We start from the raw sequence: 22,101 nt of genomic DNA on the forward strand, positions 1-22,101 counted from the left end.
GGGGCCGGCGACAAACCACACCATCATCCAGCCTCAACATAATTAATTATGCTCCCGGGGATTTAGCGTTGTATTCCTTGGCAGGGCGGGCATGATGGCATGTGTCTGTCGTCATACCTGGGTGCCACATTGAAAAAGTGCCCAACATCACTGATCCACCATTGAAGAAAGAAGATGGACCTTCTGAAAAATTAGTTGAATCTCCAGGAACACTCATCGCCAGGAACACTCTGAGGCTGGAAAATGGATCTGCTCGGTGACACTGAATCTGGAAGATCTACCTGTAGATATGCCTCACCCATTGCGGTGATGTTCCGGGATCCAGCCTTGCCGGCTGCCTCCATCCTGAACTCAGGAAGCAGCCCCAAGCATTGCTCAGATAAGTCCTGATTTCTGCATGCCACATTGTTCCAGGTATGTTCTGGACCAGCATGTTTCCCTGCTGTCATTGTAGAGAATCAGGCGTGGGTGGAAGACTCTGGTCGGGCCTACATTTGCATTTCATTAGCGAGATGCAAAACAGTTTCACTCCGGCCTCCAGCAGGTTTACCAAATTCACCATGGTCGGCACCAGGGGAACATCTTGCGGGAAATTCACGCTAGCTTAAAACCGATTTTGGACACTTGCGGAATTCTTTCACTTTTACTTGTTGGAACAAGAGCACCACTGAAGTTGTACCCGTCCAAAGCCTTTAATATCATTAACATTTTATCAGAAAAAGGTTTCTAAGTGATGAAAAAGATGAAATAACTCTGGTTGATTTTAGTTTTTGTCCGCATGTGCGCTGACTTTTATACTTTTCTAAAAATATCAGCACAATACATTTCAGCCTTGAATAATTCATGGCCAACAATAGATCATAGATAGAAACCAGCTTTCAGAGAATTTACAGTGCAGAAGGAGGCCATTCGGCCCATCGAGTCTGCACCGGCTCTTGGAAAGAGCACCCTACCCAAGGTCAACACCTCCACCCTATCTCCACTACCCAGTAACCCCACCCAACACTAAGGGCAATTTTGGACACTAAGGGCAATTTATCATGGCCAATCCACCGAACCTGCACATCTTTGGACTGTGGGAGGAAACCGGAGCACCCGGAGGAAACCCACGCACACACGGGGAGGATGTGCAGACTCCGCACAGACAGTGACCCAAGCCGGAATCGAACCTGGGACCCTGGAGCTGTGAAGCAATTGTACTATCCACAATGCTACCGTGCTGACCAAAGCTAAAAAAAAATCTGTTCAGTCAACAAGTATGACCCTGAGCGTCTGGTCACCTGTCATTTTAATTCTCTGCCCCACTCTGACGTCCCTGGCACATTTACAATCGTGTGGACTTAACATTGTGTTCAAAAAATGGCCCTAATCTAGAACTGCAATGAAATGATATGAATGGTGCCTGGGCCTACCCTTCCCTGCTGTGTCAACTGCCTGGGAATGAATGCATCGGAGGTAGCTTCACAGTGGGAGGGTAGAGAAAGAATCATTATGTGATCTTGCAGATTCATATAAATGTGAGCAGAAAGGTTGCAAGCAGCACATCCACCAGCATTCAGAGCCATTTTCCCTGTGCACTGATCCTCAGGATGGTTCTGGCTTCTATTTATAGGATGCCATGTGGACCTTTGGATAAGCGCCTCCATCTTGTGGCGCCCTCCCACTCTGCATCTGCCATGAGAAGCACTCACATTTCTCAACAGGACTGCTGGCTAGCCCACCCTTTAGTCCTCCACATCCAAGTGTTGCATGACATTGCTAGTTGGGCTGTGAGTACAGAGGTGGTTTACTAATTGGCCTCCTCTGCAAAATTGAACCAGCAGGTGCACTGCCGAATAGTCTGGGCTCTGGATCCAGAAGTGGTCCCGATATCGGGTTCCCAAAACCAATGGGAAAATTCAGCCTGTTTTACTCTCTCCATAGCTGCTGCCATAACTGCAGTGTATTTCCAGCTTTTTGAGTCATTTCAGATTTCCAGCGTTTGCAATGCTTTGCTTTTGTATGAACCTTTTACGTTTCATTGTTAATCACTGAAATGAGCACAAGCTTACAGTTTGGCTCAAACTAAATCTCCCAAATCCCAGCTTGACCTGTGAACAAATGTGCTTTATATACTGTTATTCCTGTAGCTATTCCTGAGTTAATTTGGGCCAAAGTAAATGTTTCTTCTGAAGAATTGATCCTTTAGCGCTCATTAATTTTCAGGTCTCTAGCTGTTTTGCACCTTTCCTTGGTATTTTCACAACAAACTAATAAATAACCTTCAGATCAGTGGTCATTTTAAGAAACGGTGAAGTACATAAATGCCAATACGGTTGTTAATGTTAAATAAAGTGAAAAGCTAAAAGATCCCCTCAAAGCAATGTCCATGAAGGTGTAAAAGCTAAATTCTGTAAATCACAGAATTGATTTAAGTTTCTTGAGTTTTGACCAAGAATGCATTTTTTACAGAATCTAGATATTGAAACCTGTCACTATCCAGTGACTTTAATATTAGGTTCAGCTTAATAATAATTTTTAAAAATTATTTTGGAAATTAATTTTTTTTAAATGAAGAACGTTTTTAAGAGAAGTGAGTCAATCAGAGAAATGACCTTCTTTTGTCCCGCTGAAAATAACACAGTGCTGGTGCACATGCAAAATCCATCCTGCCTGTGGCAGAGTTTAGCTTTCCACCACACACCTGACATTATTTGAGAGCTCTGTGTTTTTCACATTCTTGATTCTATAATAATTTAAAGAAAAATGTAGGAACAAAAATAATAGACAGCAAATGTTTCCTTTTATTTTAGTTGTTCGAAAGCATTTAAACTAACCATTGACTTTAAAGCATTTTTCCTGCAATCTGTAGTTATTACTGCACTTCAATCATTAGGGAAATACTTTTTTATTACGAGAGTCAGACTCTATTCTCTCCATTGTCCCTTTTAATAAGGACACGGGGAGTCCACACCAGGTAAAATAAAAAAAAGTAGCTTTACTTGCAGCACAATATATACACTGCCCAGTAGATCCCTACTGGGTTCCTGTTCTGTCTTACTGGCCAACCTTTTATACAAAGGTTAATAGAGATCCCCCCCCCCCCCCCCCCCCCCCCCGCAACCCAACCCCTTAGTGGAGAAGCTTGCACTCTACAATGACCGCGGGGAAGATAATCATTCCCACCCCGTAGGCTTTGTGCGAGTTATTCGGCCCCTCTTATATGATACTCCTACTTTCTTGTATAATCTCCATGCCAACCAAAAGGATAGGGAGGCAACCTCCCCTAATATTTCTCCCAATGCTACTCTGAGACTGAAAGACGCATGCTGGAACAGACTGTTGTGGCGCAGTCAATATATTCTCCTCCTTCCTCTCCGATGGAGTGACTGGGTTGCCTGTTCCTCCCCACTTCCCTAACTCCCCCACTCCGCTCCCTGGCAGCAACACATTTTTGAATTGCGAATCATGAAAGACTATTTGAAGGCAGTGATTGGGAATTCAGTGATGAGGATTGATTCATTTAAAAGAATGGTTAAGAGGGTGAAGAAAAGGGTTAGGAAAGGTTGCATAGAACCTTGGTACGGCTGCACTTGGAATATTGCGCACAATTGTGGTCGCCACACTACCAGGATGTGGAGGCTTTGGAGAGGGTGCAGAGGAGGTATATCAGGACGTTGCCTGGTCTGGAGGGTGTTAGCTATGCGGAGAGGCTGAATAGACTTGGACTGTTTTCATTAGAACGACAGAGGTTGAGGGGCAACCTGATAGAGGTCTACAAGATCGAGGGGCATGGTTAGAGAGTGGATGGGCAAGCACTCTTTCCCAGGGTGTAGGGGTCAGTCACTAGGGGGCATAGCTTTAAGGTCTGTGGGGCAAAGTTTTTAAAAATAAATTTAGAGTACCCAATTATTGTTTTCCAAATATGGGGCAATTTAGCGTGGCCAATTCACCTAACCCTCACATCTTTGGGTTGCGAAACCCATGCAGACACGGGGAGAATGTGAAAGATCCACACGGACAGTGACCCAAAGCCAGGATCGAACATGGGTCCTCAGCACCGTAGGCAGCAATGCTAACCACTGTGCCACCATGCCGCCCTTTTGTGGGGCAAAGTTTAGAGGTGATGTGCGAGGCAGGTTTTTTTTCACAGAGGGTGGTGAGTGCCTGGAACGCTGTCAGGGGAGGTTGTGGAAGCAGATACATTAACGGTATTCAAAAGGCATCTCGACAAATATATGGATAGGATGGGTATCGAGGGATATGGCACAAGGAAGTGCTGAGGGTGTTGACCAAGGGTGGTATCATGACTGGTAGAGGCTTGGAGGGCCGAAGGGCCTGTTCATGTGTGTATTGTTCTTTGTTGTCTGTTGTCGAAATGGGGAATGCTTCGCTACAGGAAACTGTTGAGACCGAAGCCATTGCTTAAGAAAAAGTTGGCTAAATATTTGACACAGAGGAGAATACATGGCTATAGAGGATGGGAGGGCTGTAAGACCATAAGACATAGAAGCAGAATTAGGCCACTCGGCCCATCGAGGCTGCTCCGCCATTCAATCATGGCTGATATTTTTCTCATCCCCATTCTCCTACCTTCTCCCCATAACCCCGATCCCCTTATTAATCAACAACCTACCCATCTCTGTCTTAAAGACACTCAGCGATTTGGCCTTCACATCCTTGTGTGGCAAAGAGTTCCACAGATTCACCACCCTCTGGTTGAAGAAATTCCTCAAAGATCGTCCCTTTAGTCTGAGATTGTGCTGTCTGCTTCTAATTTTTCCTACTAGTGGAAACATCCTCTCCACGTCCACTCTATCCAGGCCTCGCAATATCCTGTAAGTTTCAATAAGATCCCCCCTCATCCTTCTGAACTCCAATGAGTACAGACCCAGAGTCCTGAACCGTTCCTCATACGACAATCTGTTCATTCCAGGGATCAATCTTGTGAACCTCCTCTGGTTCCCTTTCCAAGGCTAGCACATCTTTCCTTAGATGCGGGGCCCAAAACTGCTCTCAATGCTCCAAATGGGATCTGACCAGAGCCCATGACCCATGGACATGGAATTTGTTTTTGCTTACTTTGGCAAAGAGCTAGCTGGACAGGCTCCTGCTGTGCTGTAAACATCTATAGAGGAGGAAGACGGGAATGAATTCTACCTCAGTGGCACAAGATAGTGTGCGCCTGGAACTCGCTGCCGGAGGAGATGGTGGAAGCAGGGACGATAGTGACGTTTAAGGGCCATCTTGACAAATACATGAATAGGATTGGAATAGAGGGATACGGACCCCGGAAGTGTAGAAGATTTTAGTTTAGATGGGCAGCATGGTCGGCGCAGGCTTGGAGGGCCGAAGGCCCTGTTCCTGTGCTGTACTTTTCTTTGTTTGTTCTTTGTTCACCATGTTTTGCCATTTCATTAGAAATGACTTGTACTGAGGCCAAATATGATTAAACAAAATCTGATTAATAACATTTTTAAAAAAGTAATAGAACTGTGCACATAGCGAGTGGTTAGGATCACGAATGTACTGCCTGAGAGTGTGCTGGAGGCAGGTTCTGTAGCGTCTATCAAAAGGGAATTTAATCATTATCTGAAGAGTAAATATTTGAAGAGTTACTGTAAAGAAGGTGGGGGAGTGGGACCAACTGAATTGTTCTTGCAGAGACTGACACGGACATGACGGACCGGATGGCCTCATTCTGTGCAGTAACCATTTTATCATTCTATGTGTTTACAATTTTAATTAGAAGATTTAATTTAAAAGTATCTGAGAGCTACAGGTTGGGCAAAGTCCCCATGTGCAGTGTCATGGAGAGGTGAGAATTTGAAAATCAAGGCTTTGTTGGGCTGGGAGCCATTGTAAGTTAGCAAGCATTGGGCGATGGCTAAATGAAACTTGGTGCAAGTTAGGATACAAGCAACAGGGTAAAAGGCTGAGTTCAGATTTATGTAGCTTGGAAAATTGGAGGCTGGTCAGGAGAGCATTGGAATAGTCCAGTCTAGAGGTAACAAGGGCATCGATGAGGGTATCAGCTGCAAGTGAACTGAGGCATGGATGGAGTTAACAATATTACGGAAGTTGAAATAGGCAGCCTTGATGATAGCGAAGGTATGTGGCCCAGATAGTGACAGTTTAAAATTAATTATCGACTCCCTACCCAGAACAATTCATCTTTCATTATTTACTCGATCAAAACCCTTCATAATTTTTTCGCAGCTCTCTTGATCTCTTCTTGACATTTCAGTAAAAGCCAAACCAATCTTTCACTTCTTAGATCCACAGGGCCATGTGGCATTGTATCATAGTACTTTGTCTAGATGTCTGAGAATTGTTTAATTAGCTACCAGGAAGCTAATTACAGTTTATTGTCTTGTTATTTTTGACACAGAGTTGCAAGTTTAATTGTAATTTATTCAGTGATTTAACATATGTTTTGACTTTATCTTTAAAGGCTGTAGTTAGTGTCATATAAAATAAATGGTATGTTTATATAGAACCTTTCACAATCTTGAGATGGTGTCCCAAGGTGCCTTACAACTAATGAAATACTTTTGATGTGTAGTCATTAATGCAATGTAGGAAGTGCAACAGCCAATTTGCACTCAGCGAAACCCCACAAATAGCAATGTGAAGATGACCAGGTAATGTTGTTTTAAGTGTTGATGTTACTTCCCAAATTATTGAGAACATATATGTTGTTAAATAACACAATAACACTAATACTGCTCACACAGAATATAGCAATATCAATGGCCCTCCTCAAATGTATAAGCACCGCTGCTACAGTCACACCCTGAGCATGGTAAGCACTCGTCCGCCATAACAGATTTGTGTAGTATCCTTCAAGTACACACATTGTTTGCCTACAAAGCAATATTCACCTCGGTTCAACATATTGCACAATACAGAATGATATTATAAGGCTTTATATGAAAATAAGTATTAAGATTTTATTAAGTTCTGAATAATTTGGCTTGAATTAGAATTGTAAGACCTGGAAAATTCTTGAAAACAGAGGAAGCACATGACTGAAATAGTAACTTACATGCAGCATAAATTTTTAAACTTAAAACGTAATTTTATCTTTAAACGGTTATTCTATTGCTCTTGTGAAACTTTATATGGATGAAAAGAGTATATTTTTACTTACTTCTATTAGCTGTAACACTCAAATTAAAAGTGGAAATGCAGATTCCCAAGTATAAAACTATCCTCCACATCTTTGCTGGAATCTTAGCTGCAATACCAGTTGGCGAGAGCTTGAGCAGGGGTTGTGTGTTCAATGGTGAAACGTATCCACTAATACTCGTACACAATTTGCTAACTGCCTTTAGCCTATCGATTTTATAACATATTTTATGATTTAATGGCAGTTTCAACAAAACCAACCTTTTGGACTCTCTGGCAATAAAACTGACGTGTGATGATGCAGACAGATAATAACCAAGCAACTATTGATCTGAGCAGTTTGGTGTCACTCCCAAACTAAACTTTCACCCCTATTAGATACTACACCTTTGTGACCATAAGGACTGCGCCAATATCCGCTGAGATGCAACCCCAAGTATGAATTCCTGGTGATAGTGGAAAAAAAGACCACCACAAACGACTAGTTTTGACATAATTTTGTTGGAACTAAAGCAAGTAAGCTGGTTTTGGTGCACTCTTTTCGTGTCTCATTAGTCATCACATGACAAACACAAATAAAGTTCATTACCCAAACGTACAATTGTATGTCTCATAATTATTTTATTACTTTCATAAGGATCACACCATATTTGGGGAGAAGGAAGGCCTTCCAGATCTTTTTAATTAACCCATCCTGAGCAACTCAAGACTCCATTGCTGTATCTAATCCTTCCTTAAACATTTTTGCGGCCCACTGCTTTACCCAGAATCATATTCTGAGTGTTTGCCGTTTAGGGCATTAAAACCTTTCCTGTATGAATATTTGGAGCAACAGGTACGAGGTCCTAAAGGTACGAGGTACTTCTTTCCTGTGTGGTTGAGGCAAAGGACTGTCGGGAGGAAGACTACCGACCACTGCACTGTGATACAGGAGGCCATTCAAGCGGCGGGGGTGGGGGTAGGGGGGGGGGGGGGTGGTGAGAGTGAAAGTTGGGGATAAGGCTATGTCATCGGAGAGTAATAAAGGAGGTCAGAATGTCTGAAAAGTGTGGTGCACAAGAAAATCCTGTAAGGGACGACAATCAATAGGGTATATTTAAAAACCTTGTACATAAATGCAAGCAGTATTCAGAATAAATTCAATAAGCTGACAGCACACATCGAGCCAAATGGGTAGGATTTGGTGGGGTTTCTGAAAGATGGTTGCAGGAGGAAAGGGACAGGGAGTTGAATGTCCAAGGCTATTCAGTATTCCGTAAGGATAGACAGGATGGAAAAAGAGGTGGAGTTGCTTTAATGGTTAAAGATGGCATCAAAAGTGGCAGCACGGTGGCGCAGTGGATAGCACGGCTGCCTCACGGCGCTGAGGTCCCAGGTTCAATCCCGGCTCTGGGTCACTGTCCGTGTGGAGTTTGCACATTCTCCCAGTGTTTGCGTTGGTTTCGCTACCACAACCCAAAGATGTGCAGGGTAGGTGGATTGGCCACGCTAAATTGCCTCTTGATTGGAAAAATGAATTGGGTACTCTAAATTTATTTTTAAAACAAGATGGCATCAAGGCTGTATTAAGAAATAATATTGGCACTAAGGATCAAAATGTTGAATCGTTCTGGCTGGTAATAAAAAACAAGGGGAAAAACTCCTTGGTAGGTGTAATTTACAGGCCCCCGAGCAATACTTCCCAAGTGTGGCATAATATAAACCAAGAATAATGAGGGCTTGTGAGAAGGGGACACTGGTAATCATGGGTGATTTTAATATGCATATTGACTGGATTAATCAAATAGGCAAGGGTAGCCTCGAAGGAGATTCCATGGAATGTATGAGGGATTGTCTCTTAGATCAATATGTTATGGACTCAACCAGGGGGCAGGCTATTTTAACAGAAGGTTTGATAAATAGTCTTGTCGTTAAGGATCCTCTTGGAAGGAGTGATCACAGCATGTTAAAATTTCAAATTCTAATTGAGCGAGAGAAGACAGAGTGCCAACCTAGAGTTATAGCGTTGGGCAGAGGTAGTTATACAGGCCTGAGGAAAGAGTTGGCCCAAGTAGACTGGGCACAAATAATTGAGGGCAGGACAGTTGAGGAACAATGGTGAATGTTCAAGGAGATAAATACCACTCAATTAAAGTACATTCCTGAGAGGAAGCGGAATTGTAAAAGGGCCAAAAAGTTCAATGGCTAAACAATGAAGGCATAAAGGCAAAAATTAGGGTATACCGTACTGCAAAAGCTAGTGGGAAGCTGGAGGATTGTGAGAACTTTAAGGCTCAGCAAAAGGCTACCAGAAATCAAAACAAAAGAGCTATGATGAACTATGAAAGGAAACTAGCAGAAAACATAAACACTGATACCAAAAGCTTCTGTAATTATATAAAGATGAAGAGAATAGCTAAAGGATATGTTAGCTCTTTAGAGGATGATACTGATGAGTTAATAATGGGGAACACAGAGATGGCAGAGGCACTGAACCAATATTTTGCCTCTGTCTTCATGGTAGAAGTTAATAAAACATTTCCAAAATCTACAGTTAATGCATACATGCTTGGTGCAATTATCATCACTAGAGAGGCAGTATTGAATAAACTGATGGGATTAAATGCAGGTCAGTCGCCGGGACCTGATGGCCTGCACCCTGGGATATTAAGGAAGGTGGCAGCGGAGATCGTGGGCGCAAATGTTAAGATACTTCAGAATTCCCTGGATTCTGGAAGGGTCCCGGTGAATTAGAAACACACTAATGTGTTGCCCCTATTCAAAAAGGGAGAGAGGCAAAAGTAGGAAACTGTAGACTGGTGGTGTCTGTGGTGGGAGGTTGCTGGAATCAATCATTAAGGAGGAGATGACTGAACATTTGAAAAGACAAAGCTCAATCACCAGCATCAGCATGGTTTTATGAGGGGTAAGTCATGCTTGACAAACTTGCTTGAGTTCTTTGAGGACAGAACCAGCAAGGTGGATAATGGGGAATCTGGATGTGGTAAATCTAGATTTCCAGAAGGTGTTTGATAATGTGCCACTTAAAAGACTGATCCAGAAGATGAGATCACAGGGAATTGGGGATAGAGTACTAGATTGGATTGAGGACTGGCTGACTGACAGAAAGCAGAGTATCGGATAAATGGGTCCTTCTCTGGCTGGCGAACTGTAACTAGCGGGGTGCCGCAAGGGTCAGTTCTCGGACCTTAGCTATTTACAATCTATATAAATGATCTACAGGCAGGGACAGAGTGTAACACAGCAAAATTTGTGGATGGCACTAAAATAGGTGGGAACGCTGGCAGTGAAGAGGAGATAAAGATTTTACCGACAGAATAGATAATATAGGAGATTGCGCCAAAATTTGGCAGACGGAGGTTAATATAGATAAGTGTGAGGTTATCCATTTTGGCTGAAAAAATAGAAAGGCAAATTATTATCAAAATGGAAAGCAGATTCAAAATGCATCTGGCAGAGGGATCTTAATCATAAATTGCAGAAAGTCAGCATGCAGGTACAGCATGTAATTAAAAAGACAATGAATGTTGGCATTTATTGCAAAAGGACTGGAGTATAAAAGTAGGGAAGTGTTGTTGCAATTTTGTAGGGTACACATGAGACCACATCTGGAGTATTGTGTCCTGTTTTGGTCTCCTTATTCGAGGAAGGAGTACTGTGTCCAGTTTTGGTCTCCCTATTTGACGAAGGATGTGGTGGCATTTGAGGGAGTTCAGAGGAGGTTCACCAGATTGATTCCGGGGATGAAAGGGTTGACGTATGAGGAGAGATTAAATAGTTTGGGTTTATATTCGCTGGAGTTTAGAAGGATGCGAGGGGAACTGACCGAGGTGTATAAAATACTAAATGGGATTGATAAAGTAAATATAGACCAAATGCTTCCCCTTGTGGGGCAATCTAGAATTAGAGGTCACAGATATAGGTTGAAAGGTGGTAGATTTAGAACTGAGATGAGGAGGAACTACTTCTCGCAGAGGGTGGTGAATTTGTGAAACTCGCTGCCCCATAGTGCGGTGGAATCTGAGTCATTAAATGGTTTCAAGAAGGAAATAGATATATTTCTGATTTAATAAAGGGATATGGACAACAGATGGCGAGGTGGATTTGAGACCAGGAAGAGATCAGCCATGATCTGATTGAATGGCGGAGCAGGCTCAAAGGGCTGAATTGCCTACTTCTGCTCCTAATTACCATGGTCCTATGTTACTATTTGCTCGGAATATTTAGTATTGCCTGTTCATTCACCATTTCAAGACTAGTTGTATCTTTTAGATTTTTACCTTCCTTAACTCGTTCACAGGATGTGGCAATGCTAACAATCACTAATTTCTCTTGAGTAGGTGGAGGAGAGTCACTTTCTTGAATACAACTGAATGGCTGACTAGGGCATCTCAGGGGGCAGTTAAAAGTCAACCACATTGCTGTGGATCTGGCATCACAGATAGGCCAGACTGGGTAAGAATGGCAGATTTACTCCCCAAAAGGACATTATTACACTAGAAGAGTTTTTATGACAATCTGGTAATTTATTGGTCGTCGTCACTGAGATTAGCTTTTTGGTCCAGATTTAGTTAACTAATTGAATTGAAAGTCCCTAAGATGCTGTGGTGACATCTGATCCATCAAGCTTGCGGCTCACAGTGCCTCTTTGTCCCCGCAGGCGAAGACAGCACATAATAAGCAGTATAGGGCCAAGACAGTGGACAGAGAACCAGAGGTCCAAGTCCTCACCACCCATGAAGAACAGGCCAAAGCCATGTTGATTGAGGAGAGAGCAGTCACTGACAATGGGATTGGTGAGTGTGCAGAGCAAGGTTTTTCAGCACAACTGACTCAGTGGGCGTCACTCAGAGAAGGCGGGACACGTAAGGGTGGGGGAGGCTTGGCGGATTTGAGGGTCCTGGGGTGGAAGTCCTAACTGATTGTCGGCCTCTCTCCTTTCTTGCCGATACAAAAATGGATGGTGGTGTCAGTCCCACAGAGGATGCCCTCGCGATGTTGGTGGCAGGCCAGATGCCGGAGAAGGCAGCGGCGTCAGGGTGTGTGGCAGCACCCATGTGCAGGGGGCCACTGCACACCCTGAAGATCTGGGCATCCATCAGGCTTAAGGGGAAGCCAGAGGGAAATGCCGACGATGGCCCAAGGTGTACAGGTGTCATTGGTCTTTTGAGGAGATGATGGACAGCATTTGTGCAGGAGGCTCCATCTGAACAAAAGGACAAGACCTTGTGGACTTGTCACCCTGTGGTGGAGGAGGACACCCACTACCAGTGGTGGGGAAGGACACCGCAGCCCTGAATCTCTACGCCACAATCCTCGCCCGTATCTCATAGCCTTTCCTGCCAAATCTGCGCTGGGTGTAAGACGGTGGTTAAATTGCACCCACACTCTCAGAGTAAGGGCTGGCCATTTACGACTGAGTCCGGAAGGAATTTCTTTACTCAGAGGGCGGTTAATCTTTGGAATTCTTTAACCAGAGGGCTGTGGAAACTCCATCATTGCACATGTTCAAGATAGAAATCGATTTTGGATGTTACTGACATCATGGGGACAGTGTGGGAAAGTGACATTGACGTAAATGATCAGTCAAGATGTAATTGAATGCCTCGATGGGCTGAATGGCCTACTCCTATTCCCATGTTCCTGTAGTAGCCCAGTACAATAATGACTGTACCACAACACCACATTTTAGTATTTTCAGTTTTTCTTTGTAGACTGGAAATAATTTTTTACTGTTAAGTTTTGTCTTTGTAGCTAATCTTTTCCCCAGATATCTTTTTGCCGCTCCATCTAATTGCTCTACCTCATTTCTGCCTGATGTTATAATCAGTCCCCTTCTGCTATCTCCCTGTAGAAATTATTTCACTTTTAATTGATTTAACATTATGCTTGTGTAGTTGAGTTTGATTATCTTAGACATGCATTGGTCTTGTAGGTCCAGCAGTATTCTTTCAAATGTCTTCACCAAATTGTTTTTATTGCCCAAATTCATTTGATTTCAATTTTACCTCATAAGAACATAAGAACCAGGAGTAGGCCATCTGGTCCTTCGAGCCTGCTCCGCCATTCAATGAGATCATGGCTGATCTTTTGTGGACTCAACTCCACTTTCCTGCCCGAACACCCCTTTATTGCTTTACTCTTCAAAAAACTATCTCTCCCAATTAATCTCTTCTTAAGAGATTAAATTTGTACTGGGTGTTCGGCTTAATTGGCACTTAGATTACTGTGGTAAACACCACTGATCATACACTGCGTGTATTACGGTACTGCCATTGTACTCCAGTCAATACAGTAAACCTCGGCCTGCTGGCTCCACCCAGCAGGCTCTGTATAAAAGTGTACGCTCTCCTGCGCTACCTCCATTCTGGTTCCAGCTGCAGGAGGCTCAACATCTAGCACAATAAAGCCACAATTGTTCACCAATGGTCTTGTACTCATTGATGGTACATCAATTACATTAACCATGATCATTTTATGGTTGCTGTATCCTGAGATGCCACATGCCTTTCATTCCCTGAGCATTATTAGGTCATTTCCGAATATGATGAGCAGCCCCGTGCATTGGAAGCAGTTCAGAGAAGGTTTACTATACTAATCCCTGGAATGGGTGGGTTGTTTTATGAGGAAAGGTTGGGTCGGCGAGGCCTAAATTCTTTGTTTCCCGCGATTGGGTGGAGAATAACAGACAATGAAAAAAAATTGCGATTTGTGACCGGCACAGATTCCGTCCCTCATTGGTGGTGTTATCGAAGTTTGTGGCCCGCACCGGCGGATCCATGCAAAACCGTCATTTGTATGGATTTAGATATTATTAGCAGGTTTCATGCTCCACTCCTCCGCGATGCACCGCCCCTTTTACGTGGAAGTCTCGTGAGCGTGAATTGGTGTGAGTTTTTACAAGCGGATCCCGGGCACCATGGCTGTTGAGGGGTAGTGGGAGGCTAAAATAAATCATTCGAATATTCTCAAAAATTGTCAGGCTTTCTGAGAGGGCAGCTGCCTGGGCTAAGGGCAGTACTGGGGAGTGACTTGGTGCCAAGTCCGTGGACTCTGTGTGTCCCCCTTGGGATCAGGGTGGCCTGGCTCAGACCACTATTGCTGCAGTATGTGATTTAAACGGAACTTACAGGCTCACTCTGCTGACTGCTCCTGTGTCCTGTAAACGTTCAGAAAGCCTCTGGTGATGTGGGAGCCCACCCAGGCCGCCCCTCGGGAAACACACACCCCAGCGGTGTCAGCAAGGGGATGGGCGTGGCCAAGCTCAATCAATGGCTCACCAGGTATTGGCACTCCTCAGAAGCGCTGTCCCACTACAGACGAAGCAGGGGATTAGCAGAGCACACCCCAACCAAAGGACATCTACAACGTGCCCTTTTGAACCCTCCCTGGTACTCGGCTCCTTTCAAGGCAGAGGCCACACCTCAGGATCATGAGCTGTCTCCTCCCAGGTGCTGTTCAGGAAAACGAGCTTAAGTATGCGGCCCACCCTGGGGAAGAGGGTGTGCCTCCGCTCCTCATTGGCATCGAGCAGTGGGTCCACCTCAGACTCCCAAAATCAGGGGGGGGGGGGGGTGGGAGGGGGGGGGGATATTCTCTGAGCCATCTTCTTGGCTGCAATGAGTATTTGTGAGTGGATCGCTTAAAAACAGTCCCAATTGTCAGGCTGTTTATTAAAAAATATTTTTATTCTCCTCCTTTTTCACATTTTCTCCCAAATTTACACCCAACAATAAACAATAACCAGTAACGAATGTAATGTCAATCCCCATATCAATAACAACGTTCCCATCCTCCCACCATACCCCCAAACATTAGTCCGCATGTTAACATAAACAAATAATAAAAAGGAATCGATAATCACCCATAGTCACCATTAACACATACAGTCCCCCTCCTCCCAACTCTGCGATCGCCCCCCCCCCCAATGTTCAATGTAATCCAATTCTCAAAAATGCATTATTAATAACGCCCATGAATTGTAGAACCCCTCCATCCTTCCCATCAGCTCAAATTTGACCTTCTCAAGAGTCAAGAATTCCAATAGGTCCCCCGCCATGCCAGGGCACAGGGTGGCGAGGCTGCTATCCATCCCAACAGGATCCACCTTAGGGCGATCAACAAGGTGAAGGCTACAACATCTGCCTCCGCACCCGTTTCCAACCCCGGCTGGTCCGACACCCTGAATATGGCCTCCCAAGGGCCCAGGTCCAGTTGCGCATGCATCACTTTAGAGATTACCCTAAAAACCTCCTTCCAGTAATCCTCCAGCTTTGGACAGGACCAAAACATATGAACGTGATTTGCGGCCCCCCCCCACGGGAACGTTCACACACATCTTCTACCCCATCAATGAGCCGGCTCATCCTCGCCCTTGTGAGGTGTCCTCGATATACTACCTTCAGCTGTATCAGCCTCAACCACACGCATGAGGTGGAGGCATTCACCCTCCGGAGCACCTTACACCATATTAGAGGTGAAAATATTCACAGGTAAGCCTGTTTGAATAAGTAAAGAAACAGTTTATTATTTCAGATCTGGGAGAAAGATTTGGAGACTACGCAGTCTCGCAATCCTCTTTCTCACTTGAGCTAAGGTTCGCATTGGGTTAATATACAGATTCAAGGGGCGGAATTAGTTGTATTCTCATTTACATACCATCAATCAACTATATTCGCGTCACAATCCATTACATGCAGTCAATCAATTTTCCTAGCATCCCAATTATCACATATATGGTTAAAGTGGGCGTTGTCTTACCCGCCCCTAACTTCATACAGAAGTCATTCAAAACTAATACAAGGATATGTCCTGTCTACAGGGGGGGACCTTGAGCTTATACATTGCATTCCTTGTTCTGGGAAGCTGTTATCAGCAGCTGTTGAGATACTCCTGAGGTTCTCATGAGGTATTTACACAGTTTGTAACTTATTGTTCAGGAAAGTGGCTAGTTCAGCCATTTTGTGTCTTTAGTATTGCTTTAATAGCTAACAGCCATTTTGTGTCCTTTCTGATATTAACAAGCATTGTGTATACACTATCTATTTCTACAAATTGCCTCTTCTAAACAGGCATCTAAGCCAATGAGTATCTTTTGTCTCAGCAGAACTATTCAAAAGTAATATAGGAGCAAAAATATAGTTACAGAGCCACCTATAATTTATATCATAGTCCAGTATCAGAAAATGTCCCACAACAGTCCCTTCTTTTGGTCCTGGAAAAAGTTTACTGAATCCCAGATGACCTCAATGATTCGATACAAGGGCTGCAGGGTGCGTTTAATACGGCCTTTGGGGCATGTAACCTCCCAGATTTTCCGTATATACACCGTGCATGTGATTCAAAGATCACCCCTCAAACGAACACATGTATGTCACATTTAATGTCTTGATATCAATCATGCCTGCCTCCCTGACTAACTCTGCTGTCTGTCATTAAATGATGTTATTCATAGCAGTTTTCAAGTAAGCTCATCTAACGGTCCCACACACTCTCCCACTACTTTCACTCTGAAATAGTTCCTCTGTGTGTGTCTGTGTGCTTTTTGTTTTTCAAAGCATGAATTTTTCGTTAACTGGTGGTAAAGCTTAACTGATTGACCGATCTTGAGTCTTCGTTCCCTCAGAGTTTCTGCAAGATGTGGGACCATCTCTGGCTATTTATAATCCTAACTCAAATGATCCTTGCTAGGCCTATAGTGGTGGGCCTAAGGGGTGCAAACATTATAGCGATAGGTTACAGTGGCGGAGAAGCAATATTTCCTTTTCCTCGGTAAATTTAAAATGCATGGGGGCAGGTGTAATCTATAAGACACAACCATGAGTTCTGATTAACCCACATTCGTCCAACTCTCTCTGTCCACCGGGTGGGGGCAACGTGAGGGAGATCCCATATATTATCCCTGCGTATAGCAGCGGTCTCGATGAGATAGTACCTGAGGGAGGTGTTAGCCCATACGATTCCAATGTCCTCCAGTTGGTTGTGAGGATGTGGCCCTGAGTCAGGTGTGATGATTAGGGACCATCAGGACCATCTCTACCCCTGTTATTTCGTCCATTTTGCAGTTGGGGATCGCTGAGTATACTCTGGTTATTCCCCTCAGAGTACGGTTGTCCAGCGTCCCTTGTCATTTGGCTACCTTAGCCAGTTGCGGGCTGTCTATTCAATCAGGCACCTCCCCCCTTTAGATCAGATCAAGGTTGTGGCCTAGCTGCCCCTGTCAGAGCCTTCCGGCTGTCTCCCTTTCTTGGTCGATAAGTTTGTTAATTATTGTTGATTGTCTTAGTGTATGTCCCTAACACTGTTGTCCTATTCAATTGTATGTCCAGGCCCTCTTTTCCAATGCTGGCTAGACCTTTCTCTGCTTTCTCTAATATTCTCTTCCTTATTCCTGTACCTTTGCATTTAACCTTTGTATGTCTTGTGACTTTACCACAGAAGTTTATGTGTTAAGTCATGTCACTGCATCATTGATTATGCCTCCCCTAACCCTGTGTAGGTTGTTATGCCCTCAAAATCTAGTGGCACCCGTGTCATTGGCAGCCTGCTTCATAACAACCTTACTTAAAACACTATACATATTTATTTCATATTATAAACAATACCTGAACCCACGAGAAATACAGACCCAATTTACGCAAATATGCATCTGCTGCCTTTCCCCAAATGTACCTGCAGCCACGCATTAAAATAAGTTTGATCATTGTTCCAGTCTCTGGCTGCTGGGATGCACATCTTGTCAATAAAATTATATAAAGCACCATAGTTCATTTGGCTACGTTCATCCTGTGTCCGTTGTGAAATCAGTGATGTTCCTACGCTCTTATGTGCTTGTAGTTGTTCTGAGATCTCAAGAGCCATCACGAGTCTCCACAGCTGCTTCTGACGTTCGAGCCTTTTTGAATGTTTAATCTAAAAAATTTAAAGGAAAAGTGGAAAAGTGTCCTGGTCGTCACCAGGTGTTAGGTGATGTCCGTATAAAGCTTTTCCTTTATGGGCCGAACATGTCTGTTATTCAGGGGTTAGTAGTTCTCATATTTTTCAACTGTTTCGTATCTAGTTTCCTCGTGGTTACGCGCCTTATTCTGTTGCGCTTGAACCCGACCCTGACGTGCTTGTGCCTGTTTAATTAGCCAGTTTACGATAACTCAACTATCTCAAATTCCTGAAGCTACTGCAAATATTGTTCCACTTGCAGTTACTTGTAAAGTTAAACACAAAGATCCATTCTGCTTGGGACAGAGTGGATTAACTAATCTCAATATATCTGACAATTTGTAAGTTCCAATTAAAAATACATCTTCAGCTGTTTTTTTATTACTTTATCAGAATTACAAAGCCAGAGCTCAGAGTGTGGACAGGGGCAAACCCCTAATCCAGCTCCTCACCTGCTCCAAAAAACAATTCAACTGAATACGAATTGATGGTCCCCACAAGAGAGACATACCAAATCCAGGCATTAACAAGCACAGGTCAATTCTCTGCAGGTTTGAAAGGGGATGGAGTAGAGTTCTCTACCAGACATCATTTTGTCACCACCCTTCTTTTGTTTAAACAAGAAACATGATCATGGACATATTTTATTTACCCATCTGTCCTTTACACTTAATTCTGCAATCTCAGAATTAATGCATCTGCGTTGTGTCAGGGAAGTTTTAACTCTGGACTAATCCAAAACCGGATTGGTCATATGTATTTCAACTATCCTAACTTCCAATGAACACCATAAAACTAATATTTTATTATTCTTACATACGTGATTTTGTACCCTGATTAAAATTCCTCATGTTGTCAAAATTACCCTGGAAATGTCAATGATAACCTTTGAAAAGAAAAATTTGTTAATTACACTCAAGCTATGATCTTTAAATCACAAACTTTATCTGTTTTATTCCATTTAAGTCAATTTCCCTTGACCCTGCCCCCAAGTGCTGGCGAAACTGCCTCCAAATTCTCAACAAAGCTCCAGAACTCCCTGAGTATTTCCCCGGGACCGTCGGGAGCAGCGCTGTCGTTAGCACCTTCAATCCCGACCCTCTACACAAACTCTCCTCCATTCTGACCCATTGGGAGTCAACCTCTCTGACCCAGCTCCGTACCTTCTCCACATTTGCCGCCCAGTAATAATATGTCAGGTTCGGAAGACCCAAACCCCCTGCCTGCCTTCCTCTCTGTAGTAGCACCTTTTTAATTCTGGCCACCTTCCCTCCCCATATCAACGAGGTAATCATCCCTTCAATCTCTCTAAATAATGCCTTTGGCAGGAAAATCGGCAGGCATTGGAAAATAAACAGAAATCTCGGCAACACGTTCATTTTAACCGCCTGTACCCGACCCGCCAGTGACAGAGGGAGACCATCCCACCTTGCCAGATCAGTTTTCACCCTCCCCACCAAACTAGAAATGGCAGCCCCCCACCCCTGCCCCACCCCTGGTCGAGACACCACAAAATATTCACTCTTGGCGAGACTTAATTTGTACCCCAAGACCGAAACACCCGAAGCAGCTTCAGTATTCCCCCTATTAACACACTCGGTTTCGACACGTATAATGACAACTCGCCGGCATATAAGGACACCATATGCTCTGCACCCCCCCCCCCCCAACCCCCCACCCGCACTATCCCTTTCCATACCCCCGAATCTTTTAACGCAATGGCTCAATCGCGAGTGCAAACAGCAGGGGGGACATAGGACATCCTTGCCTGGTCCCATGGTGGAGAGAAAAGTATTCCGAGCTGATGTTTTTTGTGCGGACACTTGCCCTCGGCTCCTGATACATTAGCTTTACCCAATCCTCAAATCTTGGTCCAATCCCAAACCGCTGCAGAACAGCCATCAAGTACCCCAATTCTACCCGGTCAAACTCTTTCTTGGTGTCCAATGCCACAACCACCTCTGTTTCCTTCTGCTCCGCCGGTGCCATAACAACGTTCAAAACCCTCCAAATGTTCGAAAAGAGCTGCCTCCCTCTCACAAGTCCCGTCTGACCTTCACCTATCACCTTCGGGAGGCACTCATCTAGCCTACCTGAGAGTACCTTCACCAATATCTTTTTTGCGTCCACGTTTAAAAGTGATGTGAGCCTGACGAGCGTCGGATCCTTATCTCTTTTAAGCAACAGGGAAATCGATGCCTGCCCCAAAGTTTGTGGTAACATACCCTTCCCTATCGCCTCCTCAAATATCCCCACCATCAGTGGTTCCAGCTTATCTTTGAATTTTTTATAATATTCCACCGGAAAACCATCCGGCCCTGCCACCTTCCCCAACTGCATCCTCCCAATCGCATCTTTTACCTCCTGCTCCACTATCGCCCCTAGCTGATGTACCGTCAATTACCACGAGACAAGAATGATGAAACAATCGAGGCTTTATTGCACAAGATGTTGTGAATCCTGTAGCTGGAACCAGAATGGGAGCAGCGCAGGAGAACACACACTTTTATATGGCGGCTGCGGGGAGGAGCCAGCAGGCAGGGATTTACCGTCATACTTGTAATACACGGGCACTGCCGTAATACATACAATATATCACTAGTGGTGTTTACCACATTCACCCCCTGTTTAAAAAAAGAGTCCGGTGGGGGAGACGAAAACAATACAGATTAAGTAAGTCAGTGACTTTGACCCTCCGCTGCGATCGCCTCAGTCCTGGTGGTGATGTGGGCGCCGACGTGGTCACCTGCGGCTCTGGGAGCGTGTTGTCTTCGTCACCCCTGAGTGGGTCCAGTGGGAGGATGGGTCCCGCTGGGGTGGGGGCTGCGGTGAGGTTCGCTGGAGGGCGGGTGGGTAGCATAGCGGTGAATGAGGCAGTCGGGAGGGGGAGGAGCGGTGTCAGGTCGTGGGTCGTGAATGGGGACCCAGCGGGTGATAGGTCCCGGAGGGAGACTGTCCTGTCGCCCGTCAGGGTGTGCCACATAGGCGTTCTGTGGGTTTACGTGGAGGAGGTGGACTTTCTCGACCAAATGATCCGATTTGTGGCTCCACACATGCTTCCGGAGGAGGACGGGTCCAGGAACTGTCAGCCATGTTGGGAGCGAGACCCCAGAGGTGGACTTCCTGGGGAAGGCAAACACACGTTTGTGAGGGGTCGCATTAGTGACGCTGCAGAGGAGCGACCGGATGGAGTGGAGCGCGTTGGGGGGACCTCCAGCCAGCGGGAGACCGGGAGATTTCTAGACCGAAGGGCCAGCAGGACGGCCTTCCAGACCGTCCCGTTCTCCCTCTCCACCTGCCCGTTTCCCCGGGGGCTGTAGCTGATCGTCCTGCTCGAGGCAATGCCCTTGCTGAGCAGGAACTGACGCAGCTCATCACTCATGAAAGAGGATCCCCGATCGCTGTGGATATAGGTGGGGAAACCGACCAGAGTGAAGATGCTGTGCAGGGCTTTAATTACCTTGGCAGTAGTCATGTCAGGGCATGGGATGGCGAAGGGGAACCAGGAGTACTCGTCAATTATGTTGAAGAAGTACACGTTGTGGTCGGTGGAGAGGAGGGGCCCTTTGACGTCCATGCTGAGGCGCTCAAAGGGCCGGGAGGCCTTCACCAGGTGCGCTCTATCTGGCCGGTATAAGTGCGGCTTGCACTCTGTGCAGACTTGGCAGTCTCTGGTTACGGTCCTGACTTCCTCAATGGAGTAGGGCAGGGTGCGGGCCTTGACAAAATGGAAGAACCGGGTAACCCCCGGGTGGCAGAGATCATAGTGGAGAGCCCGGAGTCGGTCTACTTGTGCGCTGGCACATGTACCGCGGGATAGGGCATTTGGGGGCTCATTGAGCTTCCCCGGGCGACACATGATCTCATAGTTATAGGTGGAGAGCTCGATCCTCCACCTCAAGGTCTTGTCATTTTTGATCTTGCCCCGCTGCGTATTGTTAAACATGAAGGCAACCGACCGTTGGTCAGTGAGGAGAGTGAATCTCCTGCCGGCCAGGTAATGCCTCCAATGTCGCACAGCTTCTACTATGGCTTGGGCCACCTTTTCGACCGAGG

General features: G+C 45.1%; 1 protein-coding gene across 1 annotated transcript in view; it reads right to left on the minus strand.

The window, feature by feature from the left end:
* Nucleotides 1-7,310, minus strand: part of tfpil (tissue factor pathway inhibitor-like) — a 39,696-nt gene extending 32,386 nt beyond the window's left edge. The window contains exon 1 of the mRNA XM_072497188.1: nt 7,133-7,310. Coding sequence (XP_072353289.1) covers nt 7,133-7,202 — 70 coding nt within the window. The 5' untranslated portion in view covers nt 7,203-7,310. The remainder of the gene's footprint in view (nt 1-7,132) is intronic.
* Between the last annotated feature and the right edge of the window lie 14,791 nt (nt 7,311-22,101).

The sequence above is a fragment of the Scyliorhinus torazame genome, chromosome 3 (genome assembly GCF_047496885.1).
Source record: "Scyliorhinus torazame isolate Kashiwa2021f chromosome 3, sScyTor2.1, whole genome shotgun sequence".
NCBI lineage: Eukaryota > Metazoa > Chordata > Chondrichthyes > Carcharhiniformes > Scyliorhinidae > Scyliorhinus > Scyliorhinus torazame.